Below are 24,439 nucleotides of genomic sequence, written 5' to 3'. Positions count from 1 at the left end.
AGGTGAAGTTTTCTTGTTCTTTCCCTTCACTTTCTAGCCCCCCAGTATCCCATTCCATGCCAAGTGTCCCATTCCTTGTTAAGAACCATAAGCAATGGATGGAGTCAACCATCCTTTCTTACCTAGAGTTTTTCCTACTGTCAGGAAGTCTTGCCCAGTTGATACCAGCTCTTTTATGAAGGTGACCTTCTTAACACTGTCACAAATATAGGGAATGGTTTTTGACAATCTCTCCAACCAATAAGAGGGACATAGGGGGAAAAGAATACTTTTTGTCATTGAGAATGACAGGAAGTGGATTTGGGCATCTCTTCTAATGACAGGGATTATCGTATGGAGAGTTCATGGGTCAAGTATCCTTGTTTACAGTTGGAAGTTTTATTAAACTGTCATATGTCAAATACATGTGGCTAGGTTTGGGTAGCAGATTTTAGCAGCTCATGGCCCTGAACCACTGTTTGCAGCACAATGTCTTAGGAAAGTGTTCTTATAAATTCTTATAAACAAACTTTTGGGATCTGTCCTTGCTAAGGACCAAATTGCGATCTCCCTGAATGAGTATGTTAAATCCCTAACCCCCAGTGTGATTGAATTTGATGGGGCTTTTAGGAGGTGAGTAAGTTTAAATGAGGTCATAAATGTGGGGTTCTAATTTAATAGGGTGGGTGGCCTTATAAGAAGAGGAAGAGAGTGATATGTCTCTGTGTGCACTCACTAAGGAAAGGCTATCTCAGGACACAAAGAGAAGACCACCGTCTGCAAACTGGGAAGAGAAACCAGAAATTGGACTTGCTGGCACCACGATCTTGGATTTTTAGTCAACAAAACTATAAGAATTAAGTTTTTGTTGTTTAAGTCACCCAGTCTGTATATTCTGTTGTGGCAGCTCAAACTAACACAAATCTGTTCACAAATATAATTAGTCATTTATGAATAGATTATGTCTATAAAACTTACCACTATTATCACTAAATTATAAAGGAAATGTACATAAAACATAGATTGAAGGAGTATTTAGAGAAATGTTTTTTTATGTTTAAATACAGACAAATAAATGAATGACAAATCCCATAGATTCCCAAATAGAGCTTATTTGGAGATAAATGTAAATTTTGGATGCAAAACTTCACGTCTTTGTGCACAGCACTCTTTTAATCAATAATCATTTCCTTACTACAGATATAACCCCCATATTGTAATTCTCAGCTCTCAGTGCATAGTAGGTATCCAGCAAATATTTGTTGTTGTTCTTCAGTCACCAAATTCTGTCCAACTTTTCACAACTCCATGGACTGGAGCACACCAAGTCTCCCTGTCAGCCACCCTCTCCTGGAGTTTGCCCAGGTTCATGTCCATTGCACTAATAAATATGTGAATGTAAAACATTGTATCTTGATTCAGTTCAGTCGCTCAGTCATGTCCGAGTCTTTGTTGCTCCATTCACTGCAGCACACCCAGGCCTCCCTGTCCGTCACCAACTCCCAGAGCTTGCTCAAACTCATGTCCATCGAGTCAGTGATGCCATCCAACCATCTCATCCTCTGTCGTCCCCTTCTCCTCCCACCTTCAATCTTTCCCAGCATCAGGGTCTTTTCCACGGAGTCAGTTCTTTGCATCAGGTGACCAAAGTATTGGAGCTTCAGCATCAGTCCTTCCAGTGAATATGCAGGACTGATTTCCTTTCAGACAGACTGGATGGATTGCCTTGCAATCCAAGGGATTCTTAAGAGTCTTCTCCAACACCACAGTTCAAAAGCATCAATTCTTCAGTGCTTAGCTTTCTTTATGGTCCAAATCTCACATCCATACATGAGTACCAGGAAAACCATAGCTTTGTTGGCAAACTAATGTCTCTGCTTTTTAATATGCTGTCTAGGTTCATCATAGCTTTTCTTCCAAAGTCCAAGTGTCTTTTAATTTCATGACTGCAGTCACCATATGTAGTGATTTTGGAGCCCCAAGAAATAAAGTCTGTCACTGTTTCAATTGTTTCCTCATCTATTTGCCATGAAGTGATGGGACCAGATGCCATGATCTTAGTTTTTTTAATGTTGAGTCTTAAGCCAGCTTTTTCACGCTCCTCTTTCACTTTCACCGAGAAGCTCTTTGTTCCTCTTCACTTTCTGCTATAAGGGTGGTGTCATCTATGTATTTGAGGTGATTGATATTTCTCCTGGCAATCTTCATTCCAGCTTGTGCTTCATCCAGCCAGCCTGGAATTTTGCATAATGTACTCTTCATATAAGTTAAAGAATCAGCCTTGATGTATATACAGACAATATACAGACTAATATACAGCCTTGATGTACTCCTTTTCCAATTTGGAACCAGTCTGTTGTTCCATGTCCAGTTGTAACTTGTTGTTTGACCTGAATACAGATTTCTCAGGAGGCAGGTAAAGTGGTCTGGTATTCCAGACCACTGTTTAAGAATTTTCCACAGTTTGTTGTGATGCACACAGTCAAAGGCTTTGATGTAGTCAATAAAGCAGAAGTAGATGTTTTTCTGAAACTCTTGCTTTTTTGATGATCCAACAAATGTTGGCAATTTGATTTCTGGTTCCTCTGCCTTTTCTAAATCCAGCTTGAATGTCTGGAAGCTCTTGGTTCATGTACCATGCAAGCCTTTGTTTAAGAATTTTGAGCATTATTTTGCTAGCGTGTGAGATGTGTGCAATTGTGTGGTAGTTTGAACATTCCTTGGCATTGCCTTTCTTTGGGACTGGAATGACAACTGACCTTTTCCAGTCCTGTGGCCACTGGTGAATTTTCCCAGTTTGCTGGCATATTGAGTGCAGCACTTTCACAGCATCATCTTTCAGAATTTGAAATAGCTCAACTGGAATTCCATCACCTCCACTAACTTTGTTCGTAGTGATACTTCCTAAGGCCCACTTGACTTCACATTGGAGGATGTCTGGCTCTAGGTGAGTGATCACACCATCGTATTTGGGTCACGAAGACCTTTTTTATCTAGCTCTTCTGTGTATTCTTGCCACCTCTTCTTAATGTCTTCTGCTTCTGTTAGGTCCATACCTTTTCTGTCCTTTATCGAGCCCATCTTTGTATGAAATGTTCCTTAGTATCTTTAATTTTCTTGAAGAGATCTCTGGTCTTTCCCATTCTATTATTTTCCTCAGTTTCTTTGCACTGATCACTGAGGAAGGCTTTCTTATCTCTCCTTGCTTTTCTTTGGAACTCTGCATTCCGATGGGAATATCTTTCCTTTTCTCCTTTGTCTTTAGCTTCTCTTCTTTTCTCAGCTATTTGTAAGGCCTCCTCAGACAACCATTTTTTGTCTTTTTACATTCCTTTTTCTTGGGGATGGTCTTGATCACTGTCTGCTGTACAATGTCACAAACCTCTGTCCAAAGTTCTTCAGGCACTCTTGTCTATCAGATTGAATCCCTTGAATATATTTGGCACTTCTACTGTATAAGCATAAGGGATTTGATTTAGGTCATACCTGCATGGTCTAGTTGTTTTCCCAACTTTTGTCGATTTAAGTCTGAATTTTGCAATAAGGAGGTCATGATCTGCGCCAGTGATCTGCGCCATGATCTCCCAGTCTTGCTTTTGCGGACTATATAGAGCTTCACCATATATTGATTAGTAGCGATTTATACATCAAAATTAATAGTACAGACACAGAGTGCTCACTCTAGAAACGAATCCTTTTAAGAGATAAAAATATATAGATAAGAAACTGTATACCAGACAAAGTTATTTGTGGTTATCTAATGCTCCTTAGTACTACGGTAAAATAGACATTGTTCTCAGATATTTGAATATTTTTCTAATCAAGTTCAATATTTATAACTGTTTGGAAGAAAATGTTCTACTGTTGTTTATTAATAAAAAATCTTTCATTCACTTCCAGAAAACTTACAGTAATTTCCAAAAGCAAATAAAAGGATGTAGGGAATTACACATGGTTCTGAGTCACCTGCTGAGTCTTTGGGGACTCTTTAAACATCTGGAGTCTAGTTGATTTACGATGTTGTGCTAGTTTCAGGTGACAGCAAAGTGGGGATCACCCATGCATATAGATATATCCACTCTGTTTTAGACTGTTTTCCCATATAAGGCGTTACCGAGTATTGAGTAGAGTTCCCTGTGAGGTACAGTAGGTCCTTATTAGTTATATATGTTATTTGTACATAGTGGTGTACATGTCAATTCCAATCTCCCAGTTTATCCCTACCCCCTTCCCCCACAGTAACCATGTTTTTTTTTTTTTTAATATATGTGACTGTATTTCTGTTTTGTAAATAAGCTCATTTGTACCAGTTTTTAGATTCCTATATATGCAATATCATATGATATTTATATTTTCTGTCTGAGTTATTTCACTCAGTATGACAATCTCGAGGTCCATTCATGTCCCTACAAATGGCATAATTGTGTTGTTTTTTTACGGCTGATAATATTCCACTGTGGGCTTCCCTGCTGTCTCACTGGTAAAGAACCCCCCTGCCAATGCAGGAGATGTGAGTTCAATCCTGGGTCCTGAAGATCTGTTGGAGAAGGAAATGGCAACCCACTGCAGTATTCTTGCCTGGAGAATCCATGGACAGAAGCCTAGTGGGAGTCCATGGGGTTTCAAAAGAGTCAGACACGACTTAACAACTGAACAGTGACAGTGATCTTCTGTTGTATATGTGTACCACATCTTCTTTATCCATTCATCTGTGCGTGGATATTTAGGTTGCCTCCAAGTCTTAGCTATTAAATAATGCTGCAGTGAACATTGGGGTGCATGTATCTTTTTGAATTATGGTTTTCTCCAGGTATTTGCCTGGGAGTGGTCGCAAAGAGTCGGACATGACTGAGCGACTGAACTGAACTGAGATTACTGGGTCATATCATGGTTCTATTTTTAACCTTCTCAAGGACCCTCCATGCTGTTCTCCTTGGTGACTATATCATTTTACATTCCATTCCAGCAGTCCAAGAGGGTGCCCTTTTCTCCACTCCCTGTCTAGCATTTATTGTCTGTAAATTTTTTGATAATGGCCATCTGACAGGTGTGAGGGGATATCTCATTGTAGTCTTGATTTGCATTTCTCTAATAATTAGTAATGTTGAGTGTCTTTTCATATGCTCTTTGGCCCTCTGTATGTCTCTTCTTTGGAGAAATACCTATTTAGGTCTTCTCTGCATTCGTTGATTTTTTTTTTTTTTTAATATGTATTACATGCATAAGCTGTTTGTATATTTTGGAGATTAATCCTTTCTCAGTCACTTCATTTGCAAATATTTTCTTCCAGTCTGAGGACTGTCCTTTTGTTTATGGTTTCCTTTGCTGTGCAAAAGCTTTTAATTTTAATTAGATCCCGTTTGTTTATTTTTATTTCATCACTGTAAAAGGTGGATCAAAAAAGGTACATTGCATTTTATGTCAGAGATTGCTCTTCTTATGTTTTCCTCTTAAGGGTTTTATAGTATCTGATCTCACATTTAGGTCTTTAATCCGTTTTGAGTTTATCTTTGTGTGTAGTATTGGGGTATTCTGCAACTTTACTTAATTCATTGATGAGCTCTAATAGTTTTCTGGTGGCATCTTTAGGATTATCTTTATGTAGTATCATCTCATCTGCAAGCAGTGAGAGTTTTACTTCTTTTCCAGTTTGGATTCCTTTTACTTCTTCTCCATGTCATGGCTAGGACTTCCAAAACTATGTTGAATGATAGTGGCGAGAGTGGACATGCTGCTTGCATTCCTGATCTTAGAGGAAATGCTTTAAGTTTTTCATCATTGAGAGTGACGTTTGCTGTGGGTTTATTGTATATAACTTTTATAATGTTGTTGTAGGTTCCCACTAAGCCCACTTTCTGGAGGGTTTTTTTAATCAAAAATGAATATTGAATTTTGTCAGAAGCTTTTTCTGCATGTATTGAGATGATTGTATGGTTTTTATTTTTCAGTTTGTTAATATGGTGTATCACACTAATTGATTTGTGGATATTGAAGAATCGTTGTATCCCTGGGATAAATCACACTTGATTATGTTATATAATTCTTTTAATGTGTTTTTAGATTCAATTTGCTAGTATTTTGTTGAAGATTTTTACATCTGTGTTCATCAGTGATATTGGCTTTTAGTTTTCTCTTTTTGCGTGTGATGTCTTTGTGTGGTTTTGGTATCCAGGTGATAGTGGCTTTGTAAAATGGCTTGAGAGTGTTCCTTCCTCTGCAGTTTTGGGAAGAGTTTCAGAAGGATAGATGTTAACTCTTCTGTAAGTGTTTGATAGAATTCACCTGTGAAGCCATCTGGTCCTGGATTTTTGTTTGTCGGAAGTTTTTAGATCGCAGTTTCAATTTTAGTAGTTGTAGTTGTGATTAGTTTTTTCCTTTTTTAAAATGTTGCTTCATGTTTCTGTCTTGGAAGGTTGTACCCTTCTAAGAATTTGTCGATTTCTTCTAGGTTGTCCATTTTGTAAGTGGATAGTTGCTTGTAGTAGCCTCTTATTTGTGGTGAGTGTCAGTTTAACTTCTTTCTTATTTCTAATTTGATTGATTTGAGCCTTCCTCCTTTTCTTCTTGATTCTGAGTAAAAATTTATCAATTTTGTTTTTCTTCTCAAAGAACCAGCTTCTAATTTTCTTTGGGGATTTATTAATTTATGTTTTCTTGCCTTCCCAGTAATTTTAAATCTGATTAATGAGGACTGTCTATGGGACCTATAGCTATGTAATGGTTAAAAATTGGTTTAAAAGACATACAGATGGCTAACAAACACATGAAAAGATGCTCAACATCACTCATTATCAGAGAAATGCAAATCAAAACCACAATGAGGTACCATTATACGCCAGTCAGGATGGCTGCTATCCAAAAGTCTACAAGCAATAAATGCTGGAGAGGGTGTGGAGAAAAGGGAACCCTCTTACACTGTTGGTGGGAATGCAAATTAGTACAGCCACTATGGAAAACAGTGTGGAGATTTCTTAAAAAGCTGGAAATAGAACTGCCATATGACCCAGCAATCCCACTTCTGGGCATACACACCAAGGAAACCAGATCTGAAAGAGACACGTGCACCCCAATGTTCATCGCAGCACTGTTTATAATAGCCAGGACATGGAAGCAACCCAGATGCCCATCAGCAGACGAATGGATGAGGAAGCTGTGGTACATATACACCATGGAATATTACTCAGCCATTAAAAAGAATTCATTTGAATCAGTTCTAATGAGATGGATGAAACTGGAGCCCATTATACAGAGCGAAGTAAGCCAGAAAGATAAAGACCATTACAGTATACTAACACATATATATGGACTTTAGAAAGAGGGTAACGATGGCCCTATATGCAGAACAGAAAAAGAGACTCAGATGTATAGAACAGATTTGTGGACTCTGGGAGAAGGCGAGGGTGGGATGTTTCAAGAGAACAGCATTGAAACATGTATATTATCTAGGGTGAAACAGATCACCAGCCCAGGTTGGGTACATGAGACAAGTGCTCGGGCCTGGTGCACTGGGAAGACCCAGAGGGATCGGGTGGAGAGGGAGGTGGGAGGGGGGATTGGGATGGGGAATACATGTAAATCCATGGCTAATTCATTTCAATCTATAACAAAAACTACTGTAATGATGTAAAGTAATTAGCCTCCAACTAATAAAAATTTAAAAAATTAAAAAAAAAAAGTATCCAACACAATGTGAACGTTGGTTTTTATTTTTTAGCTTAAGCAACTGTTTTCCTCAAGGCTATATCTTCATGAAGCCCAAATAACTACTTAGAGTGGTTTAATAAAAAAAGTGAATAAATAAGCTCTCAGTCAGTTTAGCTGGTAAATGATTAGGTTGCAGGGTTCATTTGGTGGCTGCTCTACTTTTCAGGTGATAGTGTTGAGATGATGGTGCTGACTGTGACATGGGCTGAACGTTCTTAGAAAACAAGTTTTATTTAAGGAGCATGGTAGAAAGGCACGTGTTTTGAGGGTCAGAAGCCTCTAAGGATTCTCAGATCTGCTGAGTAGCCTCTCTAAGTCACAGTGTCTTAGGCCTCAACTATGTGGTAGTTATTTTAAAAAAAAGAAAAATGAGTTTAACAGCAGCCAAAATAGTTTGAGCTAACAGTTGCCTATCACTTATTCATTTAATCTCCTCCAATGTCATATTCAGATGGCAGTTTAAAAATCTGCTGTTTTACGGGTAAGGGAATCACAGAACAGAGATGTTAATTGATGGCCCATGTCATTCACCTTTTAGTGGTGAAGTCGTAATTTCATCTGGACAGTTTGATTCCAGAATCTTCTCCCTTTACCACTTTGCTGTTCTTGAGAGAATCTTAATATTCTATTTATTTGTTTATTGTTCTAAGTTATTATATATTTGCTCATTGTTCTTGACAGAATTTAAATTCATGAGGAAAAGCATGTAAAAATGCTTAGGAAACTTAATGCATTGTGAATGTGTGTTATTCTTTATTGTGTTTGCTCCCTGTCATTAGGACTGTTTAATTTAGCTCTTCTTAAAAAAAGTTGTTATTTTGTGTCAATTTCCTTCTTTGAGCCATTTAAGAAGTCTTGATATTTGCACAGTCACAAATTTTTTATTGCATTTTCAAGAGCTCCAAGTGTGTTCTAAAATTAGAGACTTCAACCATTTGATATTATTTTTAATGTTATAAAATATTATATACATGGCTTCCTTGGTGGCTCATTCAGTGAAGTATCTGCCTGCAGTGCAGGAGACCCAGCTTTGATCCCTGGGTCGGAAGGATCCCTTGGAGAAGGACTTGGCAACCCACTCCAGTATTCTTGCCTGGAGAATCCCATGGGCAGGGAAGCCTGGCAGGCTACAGTCCACGGGGGTCCCAAGAGTCAGGTACAACTTAGTGACTAAGTCACTACCATTATGTACATAAAAATATGTAACATAAACCACTACTATTGCAGCTTTCTTGTGCTTTTTGTATAAATTCTCTTAATTCACAAAAAAGAGTAAACATCATTTTATAAAAGTAAATCCAAAATACTGCTTCATGCTTTGTTTTGATTGTAATGTTCTCTAGCAACGGAGCAACCATATATTTTAATGACCTGTCTAATTTTAATAATACCAGTTTGCACTAAGACTAACTGCCAAACTGTACTAAGTGTCAGAAATTTGAAGCTTCTAGTTTGGAAGTCAGAGCACTCCTTGCAGTTGAGTGTTGTGAATCTTCTAAGTGTGAGGACCACACACTCCTTCCGTTTAGTCGGAGAACCTGAACTGTGGTCGCTACTTCCTACTCGCTGACGGCTACTGCTGCCTGCCTAATAATTGTTTTTGGCTCCCTGTAACCTGCAGCCAGAAAGGTATTTGGATTTCCCCCTCTAGCACTTGCAAATCCGATTTTTATGTATAGCTAAGTGCTCTTAGCTTTTACTCTATCTACTACTGGGGCCTGGTTTCTAGCAAGCCTGTAACTACGCCAGATCCGGCCTATGTAATGCCGTTTGTAATGAGAAATCTAAACAGGGAATGGCAGTGAGGCATGGCAGGAATGTGTTTCCATTGGAGAAGTCAGTGTAGAGAAAAGTATAAGCAAAGCCGTGTCCAGAAGGCCCATTCAGCTGGCCAAGACGGAAGACTGATGTTATTGTACACAGGCTGTTACTGTGCCAGCCCTTCCTCACGAATCTGCTTGCTCGCTCTCTCTCCCCTCTCCTGAACTCCCCTCCTCCCCCTCCTCCTGCCTCTACTCCTTCTCCTCCTCTCCCTCTCTTCCGAGGGCTCTGCTGACTGTTTGCTCAGGTGGACAGTGACACCATTTGGAATGAGCTGCACTCGTCCGGCGCTGCACGCATGGCTGTTGGCTGTGTCATCGAGCTGGCTTCCAGAGTGGCCTCCGGAGAGCTGAAGGTGAGGTCTGGGTTGCATTAAGTGTGGGAAATCCAGGGAAGACGCTGAAACAGAGATGTTGTTGTTTGGGAATTGTGGGGAGTGTGGTGTGGTAATAAAAGGCAAGGGGCGGAGGGAAGGGGCAGAGGGATGGCCACTGAGGTGTGATAATAACTGGTCTGTAGGTAGCTGGTAGCTGATCCGGCTCCCAGGGCCTTCCTCTCCTTGGGGAGACTCTGTGGTTAGGGCACTCTGGTGTATTTTTAAGAACACAGAAATGGTGAGTAAAGCTATGGTCCAGGTTAAAAACACCCAGTCTATACATATCTGTCATGCCCTCCTGGGATTTTCTTTTGAAGCAACATAAAAGAAAAATCTGATTACTGAGTACTGTGTATAAGCTCAGAATACCACCCAGAGAGAAGGGTGGTGGGGGCAGGGAGAAAGGTAAATATCAGAGGGGAAGGATTGGGAGGAAGAAGGAAATTGTTGATTAGAAGGGTAATGATCCAGAGTGTTTTGCCATGAAAGAACTTCAAAAATGAACTACGCTTTATTGTTCTTTTCTTTTTACGGTCTCTTCTTTTCTCCATCATGTGAAAAGAACAATGTCCAAACCCCAGCATTTCCCAGTCTAAACAATTTATAAAAGCCAGAGACCTGACAGACGTTGACGTTTTATTTGGTATTTTAACAGTGCTATTTAAAGGTATGCCATGTGCGTCTTGAACGCAGTTGCCCCAATAAACTTTGTTGGTGCTAACATAGCTTTTTAATGCACTAGTTCACACACTTCATAACGAAATCTGGCCAGTGATAGATTTGGTATTTTTAGCAATTGTGAGGCTTAAGGGAAATATATTGTAACCAACAATACTGGCACTGTGAGTTTTGTTAATCTAAAATAAAATCTAATTAGAATTATTTTTCTTTATGCCTAATGAATTTTTATTCAATTACACCTGACTATTTCAGTAGTGATTAAAAATACAGGGTAGGAATGTGCACTTTACAGTAAACTGTCTTGTCTCAGAAGTCTTTGTTCTAGCTCTTTAAGTCAGAACCTTTGGAAATAGCATTTTGATAAGACAGTCTGTAGTAAATATATGTGTGTGTGTATATACACACATTCATGTATATATGTCTCATGTTAAGCTGACATGACTTGATCAGCTTCAGGACATTAGTTACTCATCTCAGATTTATGAGGCCATTAGTGTGGTACTTAGTAGTCACACTTTCTCTTTGATAAGGAGCTGTTGAAAAGAAGGAAGGAATCAGCCTTATGGACAAGTTTCGGTTCTCTCCCAGTAGCACTTGAGAAATAATTCTTCCTGTTTGAGTTATGTTACTTGTAGCACTAAGATAAATTGACATTTTAAAAGAAATCTTTAAGAATCTTATTTTCAAAGGAGTTCAGATCACAGAACTATATTGTCTGGCCACAGTATTACAGTTTTTAAAAGATTATGCTGGTACAGACCCACTTGATAACAAACAAAAATTATTAAGCTAGCATTTCACAGTTTCTAATTGTTTTTTATTTTGTTGAACTTTAATAAGTAGTTCAGAAACCTTCCCAAGTAGAGTGCCCATATAGTACACTCAAAAAATCATCATCGTTATTAACCACATAGAGTGCAGAATTGCCAAATGTCTGTATGAGGCGTGTTGAACAAAAACCTAATTCTGTTTTTTAGGAGGTAGTCATTTAACATATCAGTTACAAACAAAGTGTCAACAATATATAGTATGGACATGCTGACCACCAGCTGTACTAACTAACATTGGTTGTTTATGTTAAGAACAAGGATTCATACAAATACTTTTTCTTCCCCTGGTTGAGAAATCAGCAGGTATGGTTAAAAAAGAAAAGAGAATAATAGGGGAAGAGAGCCAGCATAAAAATCGAGGAACAATGATCCAGGCTCTGCCACTTAAATGCTGTGTCACTTGTGGCAAATCATGTAATTTCTCTGGACCTCAGTTTCTTGTTCTGAAAAATCAGCAGGATAGAACTGATAACGCTGAAGTTTGTATGTGGTCTGACGTTCTGATCTACTTGCAGATGAAAAGTGGATCTGATTCTCAGATATATACACCTTGACATACAAAGAGTAAATATTCCAAAACTAATTTCAGCTTACTTTGGGAAATATCCTAGGCCTTCTAGCTGGTTTGTCTTTCTGATTGTTAAGCCCAAAGTGAAAGTCCAAGACAGCAGTACCACAACAAACACACTAGTGCTGACAGACTAAGAGAACGGATCCTTTTGTTGCTAATAATTTGGAGAGGCCTGTGGAAGTGCCACTGTAGATAGCCGAGAACTGTGGTGGGCCGCTGTGTGCAGGGCCCCCGTCCAGCCAACAGTGTTCCTCAGTGTCTCTGTGCATGCTGTTGCTTCAGCTGTGTCTGACTTTGTGTGGCCTTCTGGACTGTAGCCCACCAGGTCCTCTGTCCATGGCATTTTCCAGGCAAGAATACTAGAGTGGGTTGCCATTTCCTTCTCCAGGGGATCTTCCCAAACCAGGGATCGAACCCGCATCTCTTAACATCTCCTGCATTTGAAGGGGGGTTCTTTATCACTAGCACCACCTGGGAAGTCCTCAGTGTCTGCCTGTTTCAGATTGTGACTAGGCAAGTACACCTGCTGGCCGGGAGCATCAACACTCATGACTGTGGAGTCACTTCATTCAGATCTAGAAGGAAAACAGAGACTCTTATGTGAGGACACTGGTAAGTTATCCTATGATAAGAGATGTGAAAAAAGAAACACTTCAGTTTTGTTTTTTCATTTTCTGCATCTGCATTCAGTTTTCATATGTTCTACCCCGTCTTCCCAGTATATCTATAACTTAAGGAAACCACACAGGCATAAAGACTGCATTTTGTGAAGACTGCACTCACTTTGCTTGGAAATTAGAAAAGAATTAAGAGCTCTGAGCTTCCCTAATAGCTCAGTTGGTAAAGAACCCGCCTGCAATGTAGGAGACCCCGATTCGATTCCTGGGTCAGGAAGATCCACTGGAGAAGGGATAGGCTTCCTACTCCAGTATTCTTGGGCTTCCCTTGTGGCTCGACTGGTAAAGAATCTGCCTGCAATGTGGGAGACCTGGGTTCGATCCCTGGGTTGGGAAAATCTCCTGAGGAAGGGAAAGGCTACCCACTCCAGTATTCTAGCCTGGAGAATTCCATGGACTATACAGTCCATGGGGTTTCGAAGAGTAGGACACGACTGAGTGACTTTCACTTTAAGAGCTCTGTTTCAAATAGGGTGGGCTGGATGGAGTGCTGAACTGAGAATTTGGAGACAGCTGGAGGGAGGTCACCAGACTTGTAGGGAGTGGGGACCTAGGAGATAAGAAGTGCACCCAGGGAAGGAAGATGCTGAAAACAGATTTTGTTACCTGGCATTTCTGCTTCATGTTGAGCTTGATCATGATTGCTATCCTACAGAGTTTGTCTTATCTTTGTCTAGGGCTACTGGTGGGTTAAAATAATTAGAAATATAATCCAGGCACAGGGAGTGGGTCTCATGTGGATGCTCAAACTGATCATGTGCAGTAAGCTGCAACAGTAAATGTGTATATTTTTGGCACAGCATGGGCAGACTCAGTGGAGTTTAGTGGAAAGATGAAAGTGAAAGAGGAGAGTGAAAAAGTTGGCTTAAAGCTTAACATTCAGAAAACTAAGATCATGGCATCTGGTCCCATCACCTCATGGGAAATAGATGGGGAGACAGTGGAAACAGTGTCAGACTTTATTTTTGGGGCTCCAAAATCAGTGCAGATGGTGACTGCAGCCATGAAATTAAAAGACGCTTACTCCTTGGAAGGAAAGTTATGACCAACCTAGATAGCATGTTAAAAAGCAGAGACATTTCTTTGCCAACGAAGGTCCGTCTGGTCAAGGCTATGGTTTTTCCAGTGGTCATGTATGGATGTGAGAGTTGGACCGTGAAGAAAGCTGAGAGCTGAAAAATTGATGCTTTTGAACTGTGGTGTTGGAGAAGACTCTTGAGAGCCCCTTGGACTGCAAGGAGATCCAACCAGTCCATCCTAAAGGAGATCAGTCCTGGGTGTTCATTGGAAGGACTGATGCTCAAGCTGAAACTCCAATGCTTTGGCCACCTCATGCGAAGAGCTGACTCATTGGAAAAGACTCTGATGCTGGGGGGTGGGGGGTGGGTGCAGGAGGAGAGGGGGACGACAGAGAATGAGGCTGGATGGCATCACCGACTCGATGGGCATGAGTTTGAGTAAACTCTGGGAGTTTTTGATGGACAGGGAGGCCTGGCGTGCTGCGATTCATGGGGTCGCAAAGAGTCGGACACGACTGAGCGACTGAACTGACCTGACCTGAACTGATGGGGACTTTCAAATTCTCCAGGTTTTAAATAGGATATGGAGGAAAAAAAAACCACACAAGTAGAAATTTTTCAAATTTACAAATAAATTGGCTATTTCTCAGATTCTGAAACTGATGACCATAAATATTTTGAAATGGTAAATTGTTTGTTGTATTAGAAAGTATCATTGGAAGAATAGTTATCTCAAAATGGTTATATTGTTCTAAAGATCATTTAAAGAAGTATGTTGAGAAATAGAAATATCTCTAAAAGATGATTTTTTTTCAAATTATAGATAGTTCAATACTTGATTCAAAAATGGTGTCAAACATGTTGTATACCTTAAAATATACAATTTTTAAAATCAGTTACACTTCAGTATAGGTTGAAAAAAATGATTCAACCCTTATCAAGGTTTACTATAAGAATTCCCTTTAATGCTATTTTGGCAATGCTACAATTTCATAATAGGAAAGTAAAAGTTGCTTTAGTTGTCTGAAAATTTTTGTCAAGAAAATTCCTGTCTGATTATCTAAATAGTGGGTGGATTTCTTTAATAGTTTGAATTAATAGCATGATATCATATTGCTAATCAAACCTGCCATTTGTTGCCTATCTACAGTGGGCTGGGCAATTTGCATGTAATCTGTCATTATTTTCAGAATGACCACCAAAAGTGGATACCACCAATAGGATATAAGCTCAGACACATCAAGTAACTTTTAAAGATACTGCACACAGTTTAATAAATGGCAAAGTTTATAATTCTCAGAATCCTCCTTTCTCTTTCAACTACTTTATAAGGCATTTCTTGTAGAGGTAGCACAAATATAAAAGAAAAAAGGAGTTAAATCTGTCTTTTTCTTATAGTCTAGTAAAATAAAATAGTCTAGATTCTCTCCTGTATAATGTTTCATACATACAAAAAGATAAGAATTGGCATTAATAACTTACAAAGCATAATAATATGGTTGGATGTGAGCTCTTCATCAAACTAAAGAAATAGTAATTTGCTGACACTATTGAAGTTCTCTCAGTACTTATCTCATTCCGATCTTTTTGACCCAAGAGTAATCATTATTTATTGTATTTTTTAAATAGAATTAACAGTATGTTGTAGATCTTTATAAAAATGGAATTTTACTGAATGTTACTCCCCAAATTTCTCTCCCCCAAATTAAAATGTTTTAAGAATTTATGCATATGAATTATGTAGCCATGATTTATTTGTTTTCCCTCTGCATCATAATCTGTTTATTGATTACTGGACAGTTTACTTATTTCTAGGTTTGTGCCCTTTTGACCAGTGCTACTTTGAACACTTGAAGTGTGATATAACTAGCAATAAAATGGGAAACTCAAAGGATAGAAACATAATCTGTTTCAGTAAGTAATGCAAAGTAGAATTCCAAAATCATTTTGCCACAATGACATCAGCAAAAATGGCAGTTTAAACGTCTGAAATGTTTTCTTTCCACAAAATCAGTGGCCAAATTGGCAAAATTTATCAGAATGAATATTTTAAAAACCTGGGAAATTAACCAAAAGTTTGTAACAACTCAGAAAGCATGTATTCAAAACAAAACTGGTTAAACCTTCAGGAGAACAGTGCACTTTTGTGGTATTTGAATTCATCCTATTCTCATCTAACCCTTTGGAGTTTCCCAGTAGCCTTGGCAGTCTCCAGACAGGGCAAAATGGGACTGGAGCTTTTTCGAAGCCTCATTCCCAGAGAATTGTCACCATTTGACCTGCATGGTGCTTCAGTACAAGTCTCCACATGCAAAGTTGCCTTAATTTTGACTGGACTTAGAGCGAAAAGCCGTTTTCTCAGAAGCATTTGTTGAAAAAAAGGTAGTTAATTAGCTTCCTGGCTGCCTGAAGTGATGGACAACAGTAGAGAAAAGAATAAACTAACCTAGTACTTCCAGGAAAAATTGGGGAATGAGATGTGCATGTGGGCCATGAGAAGGCCCTTTGGATTCCTGAGAATCTAGAAGGTCACACTCAGGGTAGGGTTCTGTGCATCCTCAGGGCTGTGCTGACACTCGGGAAATACCTGAAAGGCCCTAAGCTCTCCTCTCAAGCTTACTGTGAGGCTGTGCTCAGAGGAAGTGAAGGCCAAAGTGGAGCTGTCAGTATTGAAAGTGCATCTGACAGAATGTGCAGGGCCCCTTGTAGACACTGAGGACTGTCGATTCAGGGAGTTATGGAAATCTCTGTGCAGTCATATAACTGGCCAGCTGCTAAATTAACCAAGCAGAGAGTTCAGTGCCACACTCAACGTAGAATACAGTCTTTAAGAATTAGTTCAGAAGAATCAGTAAGTGAGCAAAACAAGGATGACTAAGGAGCAGTGAAAATCTGATTCCCAGAATGGCCTTGTTATATTGCTCAAAATGCCCAGTTTGCAACATAAAATTATGAGACATGCAAGAAAACATATGAATTCACATGAAGAAATAACGAGCACCAGTAAAAGAAACCACATAAATAATATAAATGATAGTATAATTGTATTTTTGCAACTTTTATTCTCAGATTTAAAAGACAGTTGCATAAAACAATAACCATAAATCAATGTATAAAGATACAGTTTGTGTAACAGCAGCAGCATGAAGGAGTGCTTTGGGAATGGAGCTGTATAACAGCAAAACAAAGCTTTGGTTACTATTGAAAAGTGGTTAATGTCTGACCTAGAGTGTTAAAACTTTAGATGCTAATTATAGTCCACTGGGCAACAGGCAAGAAAATAACCCAAAAATATATTAAAAGAAATGACAGGAAAATTAAAGTGGTACACTAGAGAATACCTATTTAACTTAGAAGAAGACAGTGTAATAGAGGAGTTGAGAAAGAAAATAAGGTGACATACAGAGAATGAATACCTAAGTCATTGTGCTAATTTAAAAGCCCACCAGCAACACATAAGAATTTCCAGGGCTCTCCCATTTGTCTATATTTGGCATTTTCAGATTTTTAAATGTTTGCAGATCTTACATGAAAAGATGCTGAATATTATAAATCTTCAGGAAAATGCAAATTAAAACCACAATGAGATGTCACCTCAGACCTGTCAGAATGGCAACAAATAATGTTGGTGAGGATATGGAGAAATGGGAACCCTTGTATACTATTGTGTACAATTAACATTGTATAATGTAAATTGGTACATTCACATGAAATACAGTATGCAGGTTTCTCCAAAAAATTGAAACTAGAACTACCATAGAATCCGGAAATTCTATTCCTGGGTATATTTCCAAAATCAAAACACTAAATGGAAAAGATACATGGACCCCTATATTCATAGCAACACTGTTGACAATAACCAAGATACAGAGATAACCTAAGTGTCCATCAGCAGATGAATGGATAAAGATGTGGTTTATATACATAATGAAATATTACTCAGCTGTAAAAAGGAATGAAAAATTTCTGTTTGCAACAACTTGGATGGACCTGGAGGGTATCATGATGAGCAAAGTAAGTCAGAGAAGATAAATACTGTATATTTTCACTTATATGTGAAACCTAAAAAAATAAGTAAATGTAACAAAACAGAAGCAGACTCACAGATACAGAAAATAAACAAGTAGATACCAGTGGGGACAGAAACAACATAGGGGAAGGAGGTTCAGAGATATAAAGTCTTAGATATAAAGTAAGTATAAAGTATGGCATAGGGCTTATAGCCATTATTTTATGATAACATTAAATAGAATATCTATAAAATATTGAATCACTGTGTTGTACACCTGAAATTGATATAATGTGAATCAAGTATACTTCAAAAATAAAAATATTTTAAATACATATTTTATATACTTATAAATTTCAGATACATTTATTAATAGAAATTCAGATAAGTAATAAGTATGCCAATCTTGTGGCTATAAAGTGTCACCTTATAATGAAGCTCTGTTATTAGATGGCCAATATAAAATTGTTATATCCTTCTTAAACCTTTTATTAATATTTAATGCTTATCTCAAGTAAAGCTTATTATCCTCAGTTATATTTTGTATTATACTGATATAGCATTGTTAGCTTTTCTTTCTTTCCTAGTAGTTTCTAGTCCGTTATTTACCATCCCTTTACTTGCGGAGTTTCTCTTTGCTGTATACTAAATCTATCTTGTGTAAATAGCTTAAGGCTGGATTTTGCTTTCTGATCTGATTATATATTTTAACTGAGGAGTTGAATTTCTTATTGTACATTATGAGCAATAGTATACATAAATGTATTTCTGTCATTGTTTTTTCTTTGTTTTACTATTGTGTTCACCCTATCTTTTACTCACTCCTTGCTTTGTTTTTTATTGAAATGTTATCTCATTCTATGTTACTTCTCATTTAAAAAAATACACAAGTTATTTCTATTATTTTATTCAATATAAGTTTAAAATTTAACCTATTTAATAAATCTTAGGCCACCAGGAAAGTCCAAGCATAATTGCTTTCTTTATCCTCCTCTAACAACACAAGAACTTTAGAATGTTTTAAAGACATTTAAGACATTTAAAGACAATTATCCTATCCTGATTTTATGCTATTATGATGTAGTACTTTGGTTTTATCTCTTTTGTAAAAATATTATCACCAGACATTATTAAATAATATCACCAGACATTATTAAACTTTGAAATATCAGTTTCTTTATATTTTCCCACATATTTACCATTTTCCTTAGTCAACATTTATCTTTGTATCTGAAACTTCGATTTCTTGTTTTCTTTCTTCCATCACATTTTGAGAAGTTTCTTTAGTGATGGTTTTTCAATTTGTTTTAATCTATGAAGTCTTTTTGCCCATATTCTTGAAAGACAGTTCTGTTAAGTGCACTAAGTTGACGGTTTCTCTCAGCATACTGAAGACCCTCCATCCTTTCCTGGCTTCCTGTTCTCTGTAAAACAGCAGTTACCAGTCCAGCCATCATTTCTTATAGACAATATGTCTTTGTTGTCTAGTTTTTTCTGATTTCTTCTTTTTGAATTTTATATTCGTATTGTGCTTTCCATGTGTCTAATAGTGGATTTTATTTATTTATTTTTTCCATTTATTTTTATTAGTTGGAGGCTAATTACTTTACAATATTGTAGTGGTTTTTGCCATACATTGACATGAATCAGCCATGGAGTTGCATGTATTCCCCATCCTGATCCCCCCTCCCACCTCCCTTTCCACCCGATCCCTCTGGGTCTTCCCAGTGCACCAGCCCCGAGCACTTGTCTCATGGATCCAAACTGGGCTGGTGATCTGTTTCACCCTTGATAATATACATGTTTCGATGCTGTTCTCTCCAAACATCCCACCCTCACCATCTCCCACAGAGTCCAAAATTCTGTTCTGTACATCTGAGTCTCTTTTTCTGTTTTGCATATAGGGTTATCGTTACCATCTTTCTAAATTCCATATATATGCATTAGTATACTGTATTGGTCTTTATCTTTCTGGCTTACTTCACTCTGTATAATGGGTTCCAGTTTCATCCATCTCATTAGAACTGATTCAAATGAATTCTTCTTAATGGCGGAGTAATATTCCATAGTGTATATGTACCACAGCTTCCTTGTCCATTCGTCTGCTGATGGTTATCTAGGTTGCTTCCATGTCCTGGCTATAACGTTGGGGTACACGTGTCTCTTTCAGATCTGGTTTCCTTGGTGTGTATACTCAGAAGTGGGATTGCTGAGTCATATGGCAGTTCTATTTTCAGTTTTTTAAGAAATCTCCACACTGTTCTCCATAGTGGCTGTACTAGTTTTCATTCTCACCAACAGTGTAAGAGGGTTCCCTTTTCTCCACACCCTCTCCAGCATTTATTGCTTGTAGACTTTTGGATAGCAGCCATCCTGACTGGCGTGTGATGGTACCTCATTGTGGTTTTGATTTGCATTTCTCTGATAATGAGTGATGTTGAGCATCTTTTCATGTGTTTGTTAGCCATCTGTATGTCTTCTTGGGAGAAATGTCTGTTTAGTTCTTTGGCCCATTTTTTGATTGGGTCATTTATTTTTCTGGAGTTGAGCTGCAGGAGTTGCTTGTATATTTTTGAGATTAATCCTTTTTCTGTTGGATTCGTTTGCTATTATTTTCTCCCATTCTGAAGGCTGTCTTTTCACCTTGCTTATAGTTTCCTTCATTGTGCAAAAGCTTTTAAGTTTCATTAGGTCCCATTTGTTGATTTTTGCTTTTATTTCCAATATTCTGGGGGGTGGGTCATAGAGGATCCTGCTGTGGTTTATGCCGGAGAGTGTTTTGCCTATGTTCTCCTCTAGGAGTTTGATAGTTTCTGGTCTTGCATTTAGATCTTTAATCCATTTTGAGTTTATTTTTGTGTATGGTGTTAGAAAGTGTTCTAGTTTCATTCTTTTACAGGTGGTTGACCAGTTTTCCCAGCACCACTTGTTAAAGAGACTGTCTTTTTTCCATTGTATATCCTTGCCTCCTTTGTTGAAGATAAGGTGTCCATAGGTTTGTGGATTTATGTCTGGGCTCTCTATTCTGTTCCATTGATCTATATTTCTGTCTTTATGGTACTGGCACAAAGATTTTATTGATTCAAAATTGTTTAAAATATATATCAGCAAAACCTAAGTTTAATATAAGCCTGTGATGATACTTTGTGATAAATCACCTGCATCAGACTGTAAGTAACCTTACTAATTTCAATGATTAACTTTCCATTTACAAAACAAATCTATAGAGAGAGTATTTTCAGATAAAAGTGGATACGATGGGGATGGAATAAAGCATAAAAGAGAGTGAGACTGAGGGGGAAGGCTGGTTCTGTTAGCTTTCATTGTCTGGAAGGCTTTACAGATTAACAAGGAGAGATTTGAGGTGAATGAAGTAATCGAATAATCACACAGAGAAGTGGGGAAATAGCACAGACAAGGAAAAAGCAAATAGAGAATCTCTCTTGTACGGTGGAGTAAATAAGTCTTGGCGTGTTTAAGGCACTGCAAGGAGGTCTGTGTGTCTGGAGTTACCAGTAGAGTGGCTAGCAAGAGATGATGTTAGAGCCAGATGACGGAATGCACAAACAAAAACACACACAAAATTATTTAGCGTACATGAATGTGTGCATAGAAAGTGAAGTTGCTCAGTCATGTCCGACTCTTTGCAGCCCCACTGACTGTAGCCTACCAGACTCCTCCATCATGGGATTTTCCAAGCAAGAGCACTGGAGTGGGGTGCCACTGCCTTCTCCAATGTATGTGCATAGAGGTGCCATTATTATTATTATTTTTTTTGGTATGTTTTATTTTTATTTATTTTTTTAAATTTTTATTTATTTATTTATTTATTTTAATTTTTTTCCATTTATTTTTATTAGTTGGAGGCTAATTACTTTACATCCATTGCAGTGGTTTTTGTCATACATTGAAATGAATTAGCCATGGATTTACATGTATTCCCCATCCCGGTCCCCCCTCCCACCTCCCTCTCCACCCGATCCCTCTGGGTCTTCCCAATGCACCAGGCCCGAGCACTTGTCTCATGCACCCAACCTGGGCTGGTGATCTGTTTCACCCTAAATAATATACATGTTTCGATGCTGTTCTCTTGAAACATTCCACCCTCGCCTTCTCCCAGAGTCCACAAGTCTGTTCTATACACATATATATGGAATTTAGAAAGATGGTAACGATAACCCTATTTGCAAAACAGAAAAAGAGACTCAGATGTATAGAATAGAGGTACCATTATAAACTAAGATTGTATTTCTGATAGCTTAGAGAATAAGAATGTACTGTGCTAAGTCACTTCAGTCATGTCCGATTCTTTGTGACCCCACAGACTGTAGCCCACCAGTCTCCTCTGGTGGGATTCTCCACTCAAGAATACTGGAGTGGGTTGCCATTTCCTTAATAGCAATTACGTTTTAAAACTACTGCTTACAGTTAAAGGTGAATTGCTATTTCAAATACATCTTGCCATCAATTTGGCCCTTCTTAAATTTTTTTAGGCTGTTTTCCAGTCTAAAGTGGTACATCAAATAAAGATGACGTGGAATATTTGTGTTGACTCCTATTTTGACCAAGATCCTAAGCTGAGGACAGTGGATGTTAATTATGTATGATAGACACCTTTTAAATGGATTCAGTAAAAGGTAGTCAAATAGGCCTGCAATTGTCTTACTTAATCCAGTTTATATACTGGAAACCAGACAAGAGAGATGTGACTGATGGAACATTCTTTAAAAGGAATTTCAGTATTTTGGCTGTTTTGCTCTGTCTCTTTACTTTCCCTAACATAAGCCAAATGTGTAAGAGATGCGGAAGGGGTCCAGAAAATTGCTTATGTCTGGAAGTGGGAGGAACAGCTTTTTAGCCCTTAGCTTAATACATGTTGAGTTACAGAAGTTTGTAGGATCATTCCAGTTTACTACCAGGCTAGGGCGTGAGAGAGTTCACTAGGGGCCCGACATATGTATCAGGAGTTTGGGAGCTGTGTGAAGAGAGAAGACGGCCCACGCTTGTCACCTGGAGAGTACAGAGTGGAGAGCAGGCTGAAACTGCCGTGTGGGCAGGTTGAGACAGCAGGTGAGCCGCTGACGTGGAGCTGACACTGTTGGTAGGGCAAGGATTTTTTTTTTCTCTTATGGGCCAGTGGACACTTTGGGTGGAAGCCAGATGTGGTTCATCCTGGAAGTATTTCTCCAAAGAGATCTATCTTTCAAGACAAAAACTGCTCAGGAGACTATGAGTGAAGATGTTTGAAAAAGCTGATGAGGGCTTATAAAGTCAGCCAGTGAGTGCATTGCCCATAACAGTGATTCCTTTGCAAGCTGAAGGTCATTGACGTGTCTCTGAAGAACTTGTGAGTGTTCCCATTGGAAGAGGGACAGCGTTTGGATCCGCCATCACAGAGGGCACATGAAGAATCCAAATAGATCTCCAGATTGCATTGCTAATCCAAAATCTTCGTCCTTTTTTATTCTTCCCACCCAAAGCTGGAAGATCCGTAAGTGTAGCATAAAGTAGTAGAGCAAGAAAGAAAGAAAACAAACAAACAAGCAAACAAAAAACCCTGTAAATTATATAGGAGCTTCTCAGGTGGCTCAGTGGTAAAGAATCTGCCTGCCAATGCAGGAGACACAGGTTTGATCCCTGGGTTGGGATGATCCCCTGGAGAAGGAAATGACAACCCACTCCAGTACTCTTGCCTGGGAAATCCTATGGATAGAGGAGACTTGTGGGCTGCAGTCCATGGGGTTGAAAGAGTCAGCACACATAGCTTTTCACCCATTATTGGTCCCTGAGTCACCAGGACAGTGGCGAAACATTCTAATTTAGATGTGACATTAAAGAGTTTAACTGTACCTAACTGGACTTTTTAATATCTAAAGATGATACTGTTCATATAGCTGAAAGTGATCTGAAAAGCTGTGGAATATATCAGATAAAACACTAAAGAAAGGCTAGTGCTGGGAGAGAAATAATGCTGTTTCCTTTTTATCCATTTCTAATTCAACCATAATATATGGCTGTATTAACTTTTTATTGCTGATGTAACAAATTGCCACACATTTATTGGCTAGCGACAAAGCTAATTTATTATTTTCATTCCTAGAAGTCAGAAGAACTACGCAGGTCTTATTGCAGCCCTGCTGACACCTTGATTTTAGCCCAGTGAGGCCTGTACAGTTCTCCAGCTTAATTAGGTTTTGGCAGAATTCATTTGAATATGATTGTGGAGACCATCTGGTCCCTATTTTCTGACTAGCTATCAGCTCGGGGACTGCAAGCAGCTTTTGGAGGCCTCTCTCTCTTCCATGCACATCACAGAAGAGAAACCCTCTGTCTCAAAGCTAGCAAGAGGGCCTAGATACCTTCTCAGGCTGGCATTTTTGTGAAATTTTTCCACCATTGCCACTCTCTCAGACCTTTTAAGAATACATATGATTTGGGGGACTTCCCTGGTAGTCCAGTGGTTAAGACTCTGTGATCCCACTGTAGGGGGTATGAGTTCTGTCTGATCAGGTAACTAAGTTTCTACACACAGGGCAGCATGGCCAGAAAAAGAAAATGCATATATTTTGAACGGGACCACCTTTATAATGCTAAGTACCTTTTCCATCTCAAGGTCTGTCATAGTAATCATATCTGCTATCATATCTTTTGTCACTGAAGGTAATATTCATAGATTCTAGGAATTAGTAAATTGACATTTTGGGGGGACTTATGGAGAAGACTCTTGAGAGTCCCTTGGACTGCAAGAAGATCCAACCAGTCCATCCTAAAG

The 24,439-nt window shown here is 38.5% G+C and overlaps 1 protein-coding gene across 19 annotated transcripts in view; it reads left to right on the top strand.

Annotated features, from left to right (window-relative positions):
• Positions 1-24,439, top strand: part of HDAC9 (histone deacetylase 9) — a 972,671-nt gene that overhangs the window by 749,395 nt on the left and 198,837 nt on the right. For all 19 annotated transcript variants that reach the window (XR_011488684.1, XM_070470395.1, XM_020901439.2 and 16 more), the window contains one exon: positions 9,752-9,859. Coding sequence is in view for 18 of the 19 variants with exons in the window: in XM_070470395.1 (XP_070326496.1) it covers positions 9,752-9,859 (108 nt within the window). In the remaining variant the exon portion in view is untranslated. The remainder of the gene's footprint in view (positions 1-9,751; positions 9,860-24,439) is intronic.

The sequence above is a fragment of the Odocoileus virginianus genome, chromosome 1, assembly GCF_023699985.2.
Source record: "Odocoileus virginianus isolate 20LAN1187 ecotype Illinois chromosome 1, Ovbor_1.2, whole genome shotgun sequence".
In the NCBI taxonomy this organism is placed as follows: domain Eukaryota; kingdom Metazoa; phylum Chordata; class Mammalia; order Artiodactyla; family Cervidae; genus Odocoileus; species Odocoileus virginianus.
This window is presented reverse-complemented; position numbering and strand designations above follow the sequence as displayed.